This window comes from Poecilia reticulata, chromosome 12 (genome assembly GCF_904066995.2).
Source record: "Poecilia reticulata chromosome 12, P_reticulata-male-v2, whole genome shotgun sequence".
NCBI lineage: Eukaryota > Metazoa > Chordata > Actinopteri > Cyprinodontiformes > Poeciliidae > Poecilia > Poecilia reticulata.
In genome coordinates, this window is record NC_088841.1 from 26,741,955 (window position 1) to 26,755,012 (window position 13,058).

At 40.9% G+C, this 13,058-nt stretch overlaps 1 protein-coding gene across 1 annotated transcript; it reads left to right on the forward strand.

Moving 5' to 3' along the window:
- Positions 1 to 1,305: 1,305 nt before the first annotated feature.
- On the forward strand, positions 1,306 to 12,129 carry LOC103460267 (uncharacterized). Its single transcript, XM_081613901.1, has 3 exons — positions 1,306 to 1,311; positions 1,355 to 1,416; positions 10,563 to 12,129. Exons 1-3 carry the CDS (start codon positions 1,306 to 1,308, stop codon positions 12,127 to 12,129), a joined length of 1,635 nt encoding a protein of 544 aa, XP_081470027.1.
- Positions 12,130 to 13,058: the final 929 nt, after the last annotated feature.

Here is a 13,058-nt window from a genome sequence, read left to right on the forward strand (position 1 = left end):
AGAAACCTTAACTTGAGCTAAGACAGGGGAACGCTTGATAAACCCCAGAAAAATAGCAACAGCTTGACCATGTAGGCCTTCTAGTTTGCTTTGTACTGCACACCCAGGATAAAACATGAAGCTGTAATCAGCCTCTATGCAGTATAAATTTGAAAGAAATTCCTACAAGTCAAACATGAAAACATGAATATTAAAATTTGCAGGAAAACTACTTCTATTTAGGGATGCCTCTGATAGGTACTGAATAGGACACTGAACAAAATTTGATGTGAGAAGATAATGGATGATGTAAGCGAGAATTCATGGCTCATTTAATTGATAAAGGTCTGGAACGATTGTACTGAGATTTGTCATGGAGGGATTGTTAGTCAACTTCACGTTCTGTAGGCAGCAACTGTACAGCGTGTGACTCCTTCACAACTGAGGCAAAACTCCTAGTTACTGGATGATTAATATGTTTCTCGTGCACAGAGTCAATTGGTAACATGATTTGTATTGTCACACAGTCAAAGACAACATAGTCTGCTGGTTGACAACGAGTTAGCCGTTGTTGAGCTGATAAATGTGGTAACCGAGACAACCCGAGACAATACGTTGCACGGCTCTCTGTAGCCGAGTACGCATACGTCTGCTGTCATATGAATGAGTAATCCCTCTACGCTTCCCCGGCTCCAGACAAGTTTTAACATGAGGGCGTCAGCTTATTCGGGGCAAAATAAACGCATAGTAAAAATATAACTTCAAAAAATGAAAAAGGTACATTGCAGTAAAACTACTCATATGAGGACATTTACAAAATGCTCAATAACGAGGGTCCTACACACTTTTGAACATATCAGAGGGCTACAGGCTACTAGTCGACGAGCTGAAGGAGCTCCATTTGTATAATCTTATTTATCTAACTTTACCTGCCTCCAACAGCGTTGCTCAACTCAGTCAGTAAATTGGGGGAAAAACTGTGCGAAGCTCTAGCATACTGCTGGTTGCTGCCATAATTCAAACACACACCTGTGCAGCTCGTACAGCAGCAGCGGGTCTCTTATGCTGTCTCACGGGAGTAAACCCAGTGAGAGAATCTTAGAGCTCGTATTGCTTCAAAGGCGCTTCCCCAAATACGACAAATCAGTTTATTCATCATTCAGTTAAAAGCACTCAAGCATTTTGGGCGCAGCCTGAGTGGCCTACGAGTTCGGGAGAGGGTAGGCTAATTGAAATGTGTTGTGTAATGTTGTGAATGAGACATGTGAATGCTACGTCTTACCCTGACAGAGAGGGAAGAGAGGGAAATCCGGAAGGGTGCTGACCATGACGGTATGCGCAAGTCAGAGAAGTTGTTGACGTGGCTGACCCATAGCGTGGCAACTGTGTGAAGATGATGCTAAGAGTGGCGGTGGAGAAATGGAGGGATAATGGATGGTGAGCAGGGAGAAAACGGTGACGTGGATCGGTGCGGCGAGACCTTGGCGGGCGAAGGAAGACGGCCTTTGCTGCTTCCATCCTTTCTTTTTGTTTCTGTCGTCTTTCTTTACGTGGCATCTTTTAACAGGCTGTCTCCTCCACGTAGCTCCGCAGTTAGCTACCTTGTCTCACTGACTGTGCGGGAGGCAATTGCGTCGTGCGTCACGGGCAAAATGTCAAAAGTAACAAGGTGACCGGAGGGGTTATTATGATGTTCTTCGGAGGTGGATTGGGGAGTAAGTGATCGAGGCTGGGAGAAAAGTCTCTTGCATTGAGGAACATTTGAGGGGGAAAAGAAAGGGCCAATGCAGGGTGAGAGGTAGAAGGACGGGGAATCATGAAGCTGTGGAGAAGCTGAGACGTGCTAGCTGAGAAGCTGTGGCATGCAGATGAACGGATTGAATACAGCTGGGTACCGGCTGACGGCTTGGGTGTGGGTCCTTTTATGCAGAGCTTGATTGATGATTGGACGTGCCGGGTGAGGACCAGCGCTTAGGTCGGAGATGAGCATGACGCCGATGGGCGAAGGGAGGGGGCGGAGTCTTCCAGCTTGAATTTTCGCTATCAGCTCCATGATAATTCTAATTACATTACCTCAAATAATATCAAAAGGACCATGAAGGGCTAAACTAAAATGAACTAAAACATGAAGCTAAATTAAATGAAAAGCAAAACAAACCCAAAAACCCAGAGTAGAAGTAGGAGCAAACCTCTCCAACTTGCTCCTCTTCTGTTGCCTCTGCTACTGTGTTTTCATTATTTACCTCTTCTGGGGTACATAATGAAAAGAGTCTCAGTAACTTGTTGATGGTCTTGTTGTATTGCCTCTTTAATTGACGCACATGTCAGTCCGATGTTGTGCCATTTACCTCGTAGTGAGGATTGAGCTCATCCATTTCATACGACGGTTTGCCTTGAAGAGGACATATAAGAACACACATCAGTATTAATACTGTAAAGTTGATAACACTGGAAAAATAGTTTACTTCACAATAATGGAATAACATTAATGTCCACTGACAAAACTTGGACTACGCTACATAAACAATATAACCCCAACCTAAATTAACTCAACATAAACTGAACATGAGTACACTTGGACAAAATCATAGCAAAAAATTATGACACAACACCAACAAAGCGAATTTAGACACTCACCAGAATGAAAGACACCTATAAGCAAACTTGTAGGCATCTGGGGATGTTGGAGAAGGTGGTATCAGGATGTCTCAACCGCTGACACCCAAGACATTTGTCTTCTTTTAGTTAGCTCCGATAGCTTAGCCTCCTCGTGTTGTTTCCAAGCAGGAAAATAGTGAAACAAAAGTCCGTTTTCCATCTTTTTACTGTTTCAGTCGAGTGATCAGACATTACAGACAATAACATAGCAAGTTCGTACCATAGCTAAATTATTTTAAGTAACTTGGATTTAAAAAAATCTGCAAGAATGTTGTTTTTGTCGGTTATATTTATGGACACCAAAGATGGCGCTATCCCTCCGTCTACAGCAGTGACGTCCCGTTCTGAAGCTCTATAGACCCATATCTGTGGATGGTCTTATTCCTCTGTCCATGGCAGGTTCAGTCAATCAGCTGTGGGACATCTGCTGCCTAGTCAAACTATCATGGGCCTCTTGATTTAAAAGGAGACAAACCTGACAGTTCCTCTCTGCTCCTGCAAGTCACACTTCTTCGATGGACACTCACTAATGCTAGCAGCTGTTAGAAATGAAACCTTTGTGTATCTATCCTGTAATTAATATCTATATGGATCTATTAATAAATAAATTTATGTTGTGTAGAGTTCTGTAAAAAGTATTGTAAATAGCTTCTCTTGAGTAATCTACAAACCGGATTCCAAAAATGTTGGGATACTAAACAAATTGTGAATAAAAACTGAATGCAATGATGTGGAGATGGCAAATGTCAATATTTTATTCACAATAGAACACAAATCACAGATCAAAAGTTTAAACTGAGAGGATGCATCCTTTTAAGGGAAAAATATGTTGTTTCAAAATTTCATGCCCTTGTTACCTTTGACATTTCACTCAACAGACGTCTGGGGACAGAGGAGACCAGTTTCTCCAGTTTAGAAATAGGAATTCTCTCCATTCATGTCTAATACATGCCTCTAACTGTTCAGTCGTCTTGGGCCTTCTTTGTGACACCTTCCTCTTCATGATGCACCAAATGTTCTCTATAGGTGAAAGATCTGGACTGCAGGCTTGTCATTTCAGTACCCAGATCCTTCTCCTACGTAGCCATGATGTTGTGGTTGCTGCAGAATGTGATCTGGCATTATCTTGTTGAAAAATGCAGGGTCTTCCCTGAAACAGACGACGTCTAGATGGGAGCATATGTTGTTCTAGAACCTGAACATAGTTCTATGCATTAATGGAGCCTTTCCATGCAAGCTGCCCAGGCCACAAGCACTCATGCAACCCCAGACCATCAATGATGCAGCTTCTGAATGGAGCGTTGATAACAACTTGGGTTGTCCTTGTCCTCTCTGGTCTGGATGACATAGCGTCCCAGTGTTCCATAAAGAACTTCAAATCATGACTCATCTGACCACAGAACAGTCGTCCATTTTGCCTCACTCCATTTTAAATGACTCCTGGCCCAATGCAAACGGCTGAGATGGGGAGGTTAGAAATGGCTTCCTCTATGCACTGTAGAGTTTTAGCTGGCAGCAGCGGATAGCACGGTGGACTGTGTTCACTGACGATGCTTTCTGGAAGTATTCCCGAGCCCATGCTGTTATTTCCTTGACAGTGGCATTCCTGTTTGAGGTACAGTGACGTTTAAGGGCCCGGAGATCACGAGCATCCAGTAGTTTTACGCACAGCGATTGTTCCAGATTCTCTGAATCTTTGATGATGTTATGCTTGGTTGATGATAACTTAAGTCTTTGCTATTTTACGCTGGGTAACACCACTCCGGTATTGCTGCACTATCTTTCTGTGCAAAAATGGTGGAATTGGTGATCCTCTTACCATCTTAGCTTCAGAGAGACACTGACACTCTTAAGAAGCTTTTTATACCCAATCATGTTGTCAATTGACCTAATTAGTGTTAATTGGTCTTCCAGCGGGCTGCACAGTGGCGCAGTTGGTAGAGCTGTTGCCTTGCAGCAAGAAGGTTCTGGGTTCGATTCCCGGCCCCGGTCTTTCTGCATGGAGTTTACAGGCACCAGCACCCCTCCCGACCCCACTGAGGGACAAGGGTGTAAGAAAATGGATGGATGGTCTCCCAGCTGTTTGTTATATGTTCAATTTACTTCTTCCAGCCACTTATTGCTACTTGTCCCAACTTTTTGGGGATTTGTAGACACTGTGAAATTTTGAATCAACATATTTTTCCTTTAAAATGTTACATTTACTCAGATTAAACTTTTGATCTGCCATCTATGTTCTATTACAAATATTGACATTTGCCATCTCCACATCATTGCATTCAGTTTTTATTCACAATTTGTTTAGTGTCCCAACTGGAATCCGGTTTGTACATATGTGCAACTTTTAAATGTAATCTTTTTGTACATTTTACACATATCGCAATAAAGTATGTGGAGGGGAGGAAATGCTAAAATTAAAGCTTCCATTGTGGAAGAAAAAAATGATTTATGGCTGTTTCTTGCAAACATCTATGTAATAATTAATAATTACATGGTTATATATATATATATATATATATATATATATATATATATATATATATATTATATATATACACACACACACACACACAATACATTACACAAACATAATTACCACAGTTAATTTAAGTCATTGATAGAGAAAATTTATTTACAAAAGGCATATCAATTTTATTTCAACAGTATGTACTCAGGGTTTACAACTTAAGACATCCATGTAGGATCCTTGGCGGGTGCCAGTCTGCAGTGAACTGGTGTCAGTCTGCAGTGAACTGGAGTCAGTCTGCAGTGAACTGGTGGATGACAGAGGCAATGCTATACTGTAGTGAGCAGTTTGAAGCAGAAGTCCCACCATGTGATCCACAGGGTTTTCCCAGCTGAGCACAAACTTCATGCACTTTGTTTCCACAGGCACCACAACAGAATCAAGTGTAACCTGCTTACTTCTCTCGATCCCCACCTTTACGGTAGTAATAAATTGGATAAGTCCAATGTCCATCAATGAAGTCAACCAATGGGCTGTCATGGTCGATAAAATTATATTTGATATACTGTATATATATTATTACGCAAAAATCAACCACACCGCTACCTCCTCTCAGACTCCTACTGACTGACTACTGACCAGCTCTTCATCCAACGAGTCCGTGAAGCCTCTACCTCCTGAGTATTACCAAAGATGAGTGTATAGAGGGCATTCTGTTTAAGCTGGAAGCGAGAATGATGCATCTAGACCAGTGGTTCTTAACCTTTTTTGAGGTACCGAACCCCCCAGTTTCATATGAGCATTTACCGAACCCTTCTTACTCCCCCCTACACACAAAATACTTGGTGGTATTCTGATTTAGTAATGTAATTATATTAGCTGTGTTACCACCCCCACGCCACTAGAGGTAGTAGCAACCCTGAAAAGATGCGACTAAGGAGCAGATTCAGACTATAGAATTTGGTAAAAACTGAGTTTTGCTGAAGTAAATAAAGACACAAGTTCAAATCCCTGCTGAGAGTGGAGCTCCTTCAATCAGGGCTCCTCCGCAGCTCTGATTGGCTCAGCAATGTAACCTGATCATCTGATTGGCTCAGCAATGTAACGTGATCCTCTGATTGGCTCAGCAATGTAACGTGATCCTCTGCAGCAAGTGATGGCAAAGCGGGGAGCGTCATTACGACTTTACACAAGTGTGTCTTTACCTCCGCGGCAGAAGCTCTGCCGAACCCCTGAGACCGACTCATCGAACCCTGGTTAAGAACCACTGGTCTAGACTCCAACCACCTTCAGATCCTGAGATTATGACCTTTTACAGTAAATGGATCCGACATCCAAATAGCCTGTGGTAGCCTGACTCCAGAAACCACGCCAGTTAACGGCAGCTCTTTCTCTATTAATAACGTACACTTGTTACAGTCTAGATAATTTTAGAGACTCTGCACGAGTCCCAAGGTCATTTTTTATCATAACTAAAGAAACGTCTGAAACCCCCAATTCAATAGGATCGTGAACATTGATTTGATATTAACCAAAAGAATTATTATTCCTATGACTTAATTAATTTAACTGTCCACAGCATCAAGTAGACTTTAATATTTTATTAGTAAGCTTTAGCAGGGGAAAATGACATACAGCTACTTCAATCAAAAATCAAAAGATTAAAAGATATAAAAGAATTTTAGAAATCACACCTCCCTCTAGTCCCTATACTGTGTCACTGAACCTTAAGAGAGGCTTTGGGATGCAGTTCCACTCTTTCCCAGATGCTGAGTTGATCTTGACAGCAGAAAACTTTAAATTCCATGGTCAGGGACACATCTTGCCATAGCAGAGTCCTTTTTTTTTTAGAATAAATCCAAAGTTGAATTGGTGAGTATTCTTCATGAGCTCAGTTCTTTATCCATAGGTGACGATGTCGAATCTGCCTTACTCTAGAAAGGAACAAGATCCGTTTATCTACGGATCTTGTTCCTTTCTAGAGCAGTGCCAAGTCTTCACCTTCCCGTGGATTCAAAGTATAGCCCCAATCTGGATCCTGCATCTTCTTTTGGTCTTGACTTGAACACTGCAGGAACAAAGAACCCCATTCTTCTCTTGCCTGTACTTTTTATACCCTCGGTATTTCAGTCGTGTGCACATTTGCAACTTACACAATTATCTACTTCTGCATCTTGGTTGTACATGCACTAGCTGCTTGCACAATCTCCCGTTGCCCCATTCTTCTTGACGTCAACCGCCTTGGCTAACCGTTATCTTCTTCCCTACTCAGTTCTTGCACTTCCTTTTTACCCTTGCTGCAGCTCCTATCTGCGCTTGACATCTTATGCTTTTGCTTATTTCACAATCCCGCTTCCTGTTTCTTCCGTACTCACAGTTCTTGCTCTCACACAGCCTCTTTTATTCCCACACAGCCTCTGTTATTGCGACACAGCATTAAGACATCTCATCTAACTTTAATAAGACTATTCCTTTATGATTTCTCACATTTACTCTTTAAATCAAGTTCACATAATTCATCACCTTGATTAGTGGTACATTACTAAATCACATCAAATCATAAGACTGAATTATTTGTTTCTTCTGGGTTTCTATCTCAATAAGGATTATATAGGTAATGTTGCAATAAGATTATATAAGTTCCAATCAACATTAAATCATGATTCAAGATTACTTGTTGCCTCTGGGCTTTTATTATCCGTTTTCTTTGTGTCCTGGAAAGATCTCAACCAGTTCCAACCAGGTTTCACGACTACATATATATATATATATATATATATATATATATATACACTGGTCAAAAAAATAAAGGGAACACTTAAACAACACAATATAACTCCAAGTAAATCAAACTTCTGTGAAATCAAACTGTCCGCTTAGGAAGCAACACTGTTGTCAATCAGTGTTGCTTCCTAAGCGGACAGTTTGATTTCACAGAAGTTTGATTTACTTGGAGTTATATTGTGTTGTTTAAGTGTTCCCTTTATTTTCTTGGGCAGTGAATATATTTATTTATTTTTTGTTAAATTATGACAGCCTAGCTCCGTCGCATATACAGTACGTGCATCAGTCTGTAGTCCAGTCGGGCAGTCCTCCCCTGAACAGAAATTCAAACTGAACGCAGCTGTTTTTTTCTGTTCAAATTGTCAACACAGCATAGTGTCGAGCGCGTTGCTCCAATTTGTATGAGAGACATGAAGTCGGAGATGGAGGAGACAAGTGATGATATCATATAGGAGTAATTACATTAGGGAGGCAACAAAAACCTATATACCATGATGGTTTGAATTTCTATTGATCATGACATGGCAAGTTAACCACCACAGAGAAAAAAAGTGGAACAGAAATGTGTTTGGGGGGCATTAATGATGTGTTCACATAAACTTCAGAAAGTATGTAGTTGCTGTTTATACAGTGGGGAGAACAAGTAATTGACACACTGTTGATTTTTCAGGTATTCCCACTTGCAAAGCATGTATATGACTGTAATTTTTTTATCATAGGTACTCTACAACTGTGAGTGATTGAATCTAAAACAAAAATCCAGAAAAATACAATGTATGATTTTTAAATAATTAATTTCCATTTTATTGTGTGAAATAAGTATTTGATACACCAGAAAAAAGAAACTTAATATTTGGTACAGAAACCTTTGTTTGCATGTTTGCAATTACAGAGATCAGACGTTTCCTGTAGTTCTTGACCAGGTTTGCACACACTGCAGCAGGGATTTTGGCCCACTCCTCCATACAGATCTCCTCCAGAGCCTTCAGGTTTCGGGGCTGTCGCTGGGCCACATGGACTTTAAGCTCCCTCCAAAGATTTTCTATTGGATTCAGGTCTGGAGACTGGCTGGGCCACTCCAGGACCTTAAGATGTTTCCTACGGAGCCACTCTTTAGTTGCCCTGGCTGTGTGTTTTGGGTCGTTATGCTGGAAGACCCAGCCACGACCCATCTTCAGTGCTCTTACTGAGGGAAGGAGGTTGTTGGCCAAAATCTCACGATACATGTCCCCATCCATCCTTCCCACAACATGGTGCAGTCGTCCTGTCCCCTTTGCCGAAAAGCATCCCCAAAGAATGATGTTTCCACCGCCATGCTTCATGGTTGGGATGGTGTTCTTGGGGTTGTACTCATCATTCTTCTTCCTCCAAACATGACGAGTGGAGTTTAAACCAAAAAGTTCCATTTTTGGCTCATCAGACCACATGACCTTCTCCCATTCCTCCTCTGGATCGTTCAGATGGTCATTTGCAAACATCAGACGGGCTTTGACATGCGTTGGCTTGAGGAAGGGCTCCTTGCGTGCACTGCAGGATTTTAATCCTTGACGGCGTAGAGTGTTACTGATTGTTGTCTTTGAGACTGTGGTCCCAGCTCCATTCAGGTCATTGACCAGGTCCTGCCGTGTAGTTCTGGGCTCATTCCTCACCTTCCTCAAGATCAATGATGCTCCACGAGGTGAGATCTTGCATGGAGCCCCAGACCGAGGGAGATTTTCCGTTATTTTGTATTTCTTCCATTTCTAATAATTGCACCAACTGTTGTTGCCTTCTCACCAAGCTGCTTGCCTATTGTCCTGTAGCCCATCCCAGCCTGGTGCAGGTCTACAATTTTATCCCTGATGTCCTTACACAGCTCTCTGGTCTTGGTCTTGAGATGCTGGAGTCTGATTGAGTGTGTGGACAGGTGTCTTTGATACAGGTAACGAGTTCAAACAGGTGCAGTTAATACATGTAATGAGTGGAGAACAGGAGGGCTTCTTAAAGAAGAACCAACATGTCTGTGAGAGCCAAAATTCTTACTGGTTGATAGATGATCAAATACTTATTTCACACAATAAAATGGAAATTAATTATTTAAAAATCATACATTGTATTTTTCTGGATTTTTGTTTCAGATTTCATCACTCACAGTTGAAGAGTACATATGATAAAAATTACAGTCTTCTAGATGCTTTGCAAGTGGGAAAACCTGTAAAATCAACAGTGTATCAAATACTTGTTCTCCCCACTGTACCTGAATGTGGGGCTGAGTGACAAAAAGCTGTAAGCAAAGAGGAGAATCAAATTAGCACCATTTGACCAAAGGAAACCAGCAGACGCTTTTGGATAAATAATCTTAAAATTTGCGTAGAAACAAAAATAGAACCCTAAATGACAAATTTCAGAACAAGTTCAAGTTGATTTAGGGATTAGATACACTTTAATAACAGTGCAGTATAAAACAATTCAATGAGCAAAGCAACATAAAAAAAGAACAGCACTGACAGATTCAGATTTTTCAAGAGCAAAGGCATGATGTGCAGACTTCTTTGATTGCACCTCTTCCATAAAATTACTTTTTCTGTATCTTCTAACAAATCTATGTCCCTTCTGAAAAGCTTCTTTAAATACTCTATCAAAGTAATCATTAATAAAATTTATTCTGTATGTGTGTTTTTTTTCTTTTCTCCAGGCGTTCTGACATCTCATCCAAATACAGAGACATCATCTCCAAATGCACTCTGATTCCTTCAGGATGTCCTGCTGTCTACAAGCTGAAACCAAAAGTAGAAACTTTGGGATCCTTGAAAAAATTGATTGTTGGTGAAGAAAAACCCAACACTCCAAATAAAACCATTTTAGTTGTTGGAGAAACAGGAACTGGAAAATCTATTCTGATCAATGCGCTGATCAACCACGCCATGGGAGTGAAGTTTGAGGATGAAGTCTGGTTTCAGGTTGTGGAGGAAGAAGAAAAAAGTCAAACAGAAAGTCAGACATCTACTGTGACGGTCTATCAGGTCTATGAAGGTCAAACTCTGCCCTTTTCTCTGACCATCATTGATACTCCTGGTTATGGAGACACCAGAGGGATTGAACGGGATGTTATCGTCGGGGAGCAACTGCTTCAACTGTTCCAGTCAGAACATGGAGTTCATGAGCTTCATGCAGTGGGTTTGGTGGTCAAAGCTACTGAGAATCGAGTGAGTGATCGTCTGAGATACGTCTTTGACTCAGTTCTGTCTCTGTTTGGAAAAGACCTGGAGAAAAATGTTGTTGCTCTCATCACCCACTCAAATAGAAGACGACCTAAAAATGCTCTGAAAGCTCTTGAAGCCGCAAAGATTAAATGTGCCAGAGATCACAGGAATGATCCTGTTTACTTCCTGTTTGATAACTGCCAGAGTGAAGACCGAACAGATGAGGACGAGCTACAGGATCTGAAGAAATCATTTGATGTGACAAAGAAGGGAATGAACAAGTTGGTAAAGTTCATGGAAACAGTTGAGCCCCAAACGTTGGGCACAACTTTGGATGTTATGAAATCCCGAAGCTGTCTGGCAGCCTGCATCCACAACCTGCAAGACAGAATTTACCAGAGGGATCTGAAACAAAGAGAGATCAGACAGACTGAGAAAGCTCTGAAGAAAAATAAGGAGGAACTGGAGAATGATAAGAACTTCACAATAGAAGTTGATGAAGTTTATAAGGACAAAGAAAACATAGGTGTTGGAGAATGGGGACTAACAATGTTTATTGATGGTGCCACCTGCTGTACTGTCTGCGAGGAGACCTGTCACTTTCCATGCACAACAGCCTCGTCTCCTTCAAGATGTAAAGTCATGAGCAAGGGAAAGTGCACCATTTGTACCAAGAAATGTCCTGTTTCAGATCATGTGAAAGATCAGTGGAGATATGTGACCAAAACAAGGAGAGTGAAGAAAACCCTGGAAGATGTGAAAGAAAAATATGAAGTAAAACAAGAAGGGATGACTGGCATCTTGGAAGTTCTGAAACAAGAGACAGAGAAACTAGAGGAAGAGAAGAATCAGCTTCTGGAAGAAGCTTACCAACATGTAATAAAGCTGGAGGAGATCGCCCTGAATGTTGACTCACTGTCAACTTCAGTCAACTTGGACTTCCTGATTGAGAAGATGAAGGAGAAAGGAGAAACAGCCAAGGCTGAGAAACTGGAGAAGATAATGAAAAGACAGGATAAAGGAGTTATGTCAGTGATGAAATCCTGGTTTGGTATGTGATGTCATATGTAAAAACAAAACCAGAATCATAATCTCCCAGGCCGACGACTGCAGAGGATCTTACCAGGAAAACGTCTCTGTCAGACCTGGATCTGGAAGACGACCTGTTCTGATGCTGTTTATGTTGTGTAAAACTGCCATATGTGCTATAATGTAAGAGCTGCATGATGTTTAAAAGGCTGTTGTATAACCATGTTCACATACCATAAATTGCAAAGTTGGGACTTTTAACGGATTTATAAAGAAACTTTGCATTAAAAATGTCCTTATTTACTGAACGACACTTCATGATGTGACATCACAATAAAGTAACCTGTGGAAAACAATACTTTATATAAAGGAGTTGTTGTAATGATGAAATCCTTCTCGTAAACATTGAGATCATATCCAGGGGTGCTGCCAGGAATCTTGGGCCCTCCTGTGCAGCTGCTGTTATTTCTTGAGTCTATCTGACTAAAAAGCGTCACACTTTTAAAGGTCATCTGCCTTGCTTTTTTTGGTTCAATACTGATAATTAGCACAATATTTACTGCTCATGGATTTAACATCCAACAGTCCACATCCAGTATGCAACTAGGTTGTTTAAATTTTTTCTATTAGTTTTAACTTACTGAAATGTCTCCCCATGAGCAACAGTCAAAAGCAACGTGCAAAATATACATAAAGCAATCCAGACTTCTAAAAATTATATGTAGTTGCATTTTTCCTCCATATTTGTGTGGCGTCACTGGATGAAACTCAGATTTTGTGGAATTTTAGTTTTAATAAATTGCTCAACAACGCCACCCTGGGAATTTCACCCAGAGATTATTACCTTTGGTTTAAGGCACACAGGTTCAGTTATGCAAATATTGAAACATCTGAGACAGTTTCAAGTTTACAAAAACCATTTATTAAATCCTTTTAAAATGTTCTTTTTAAAACCAGTT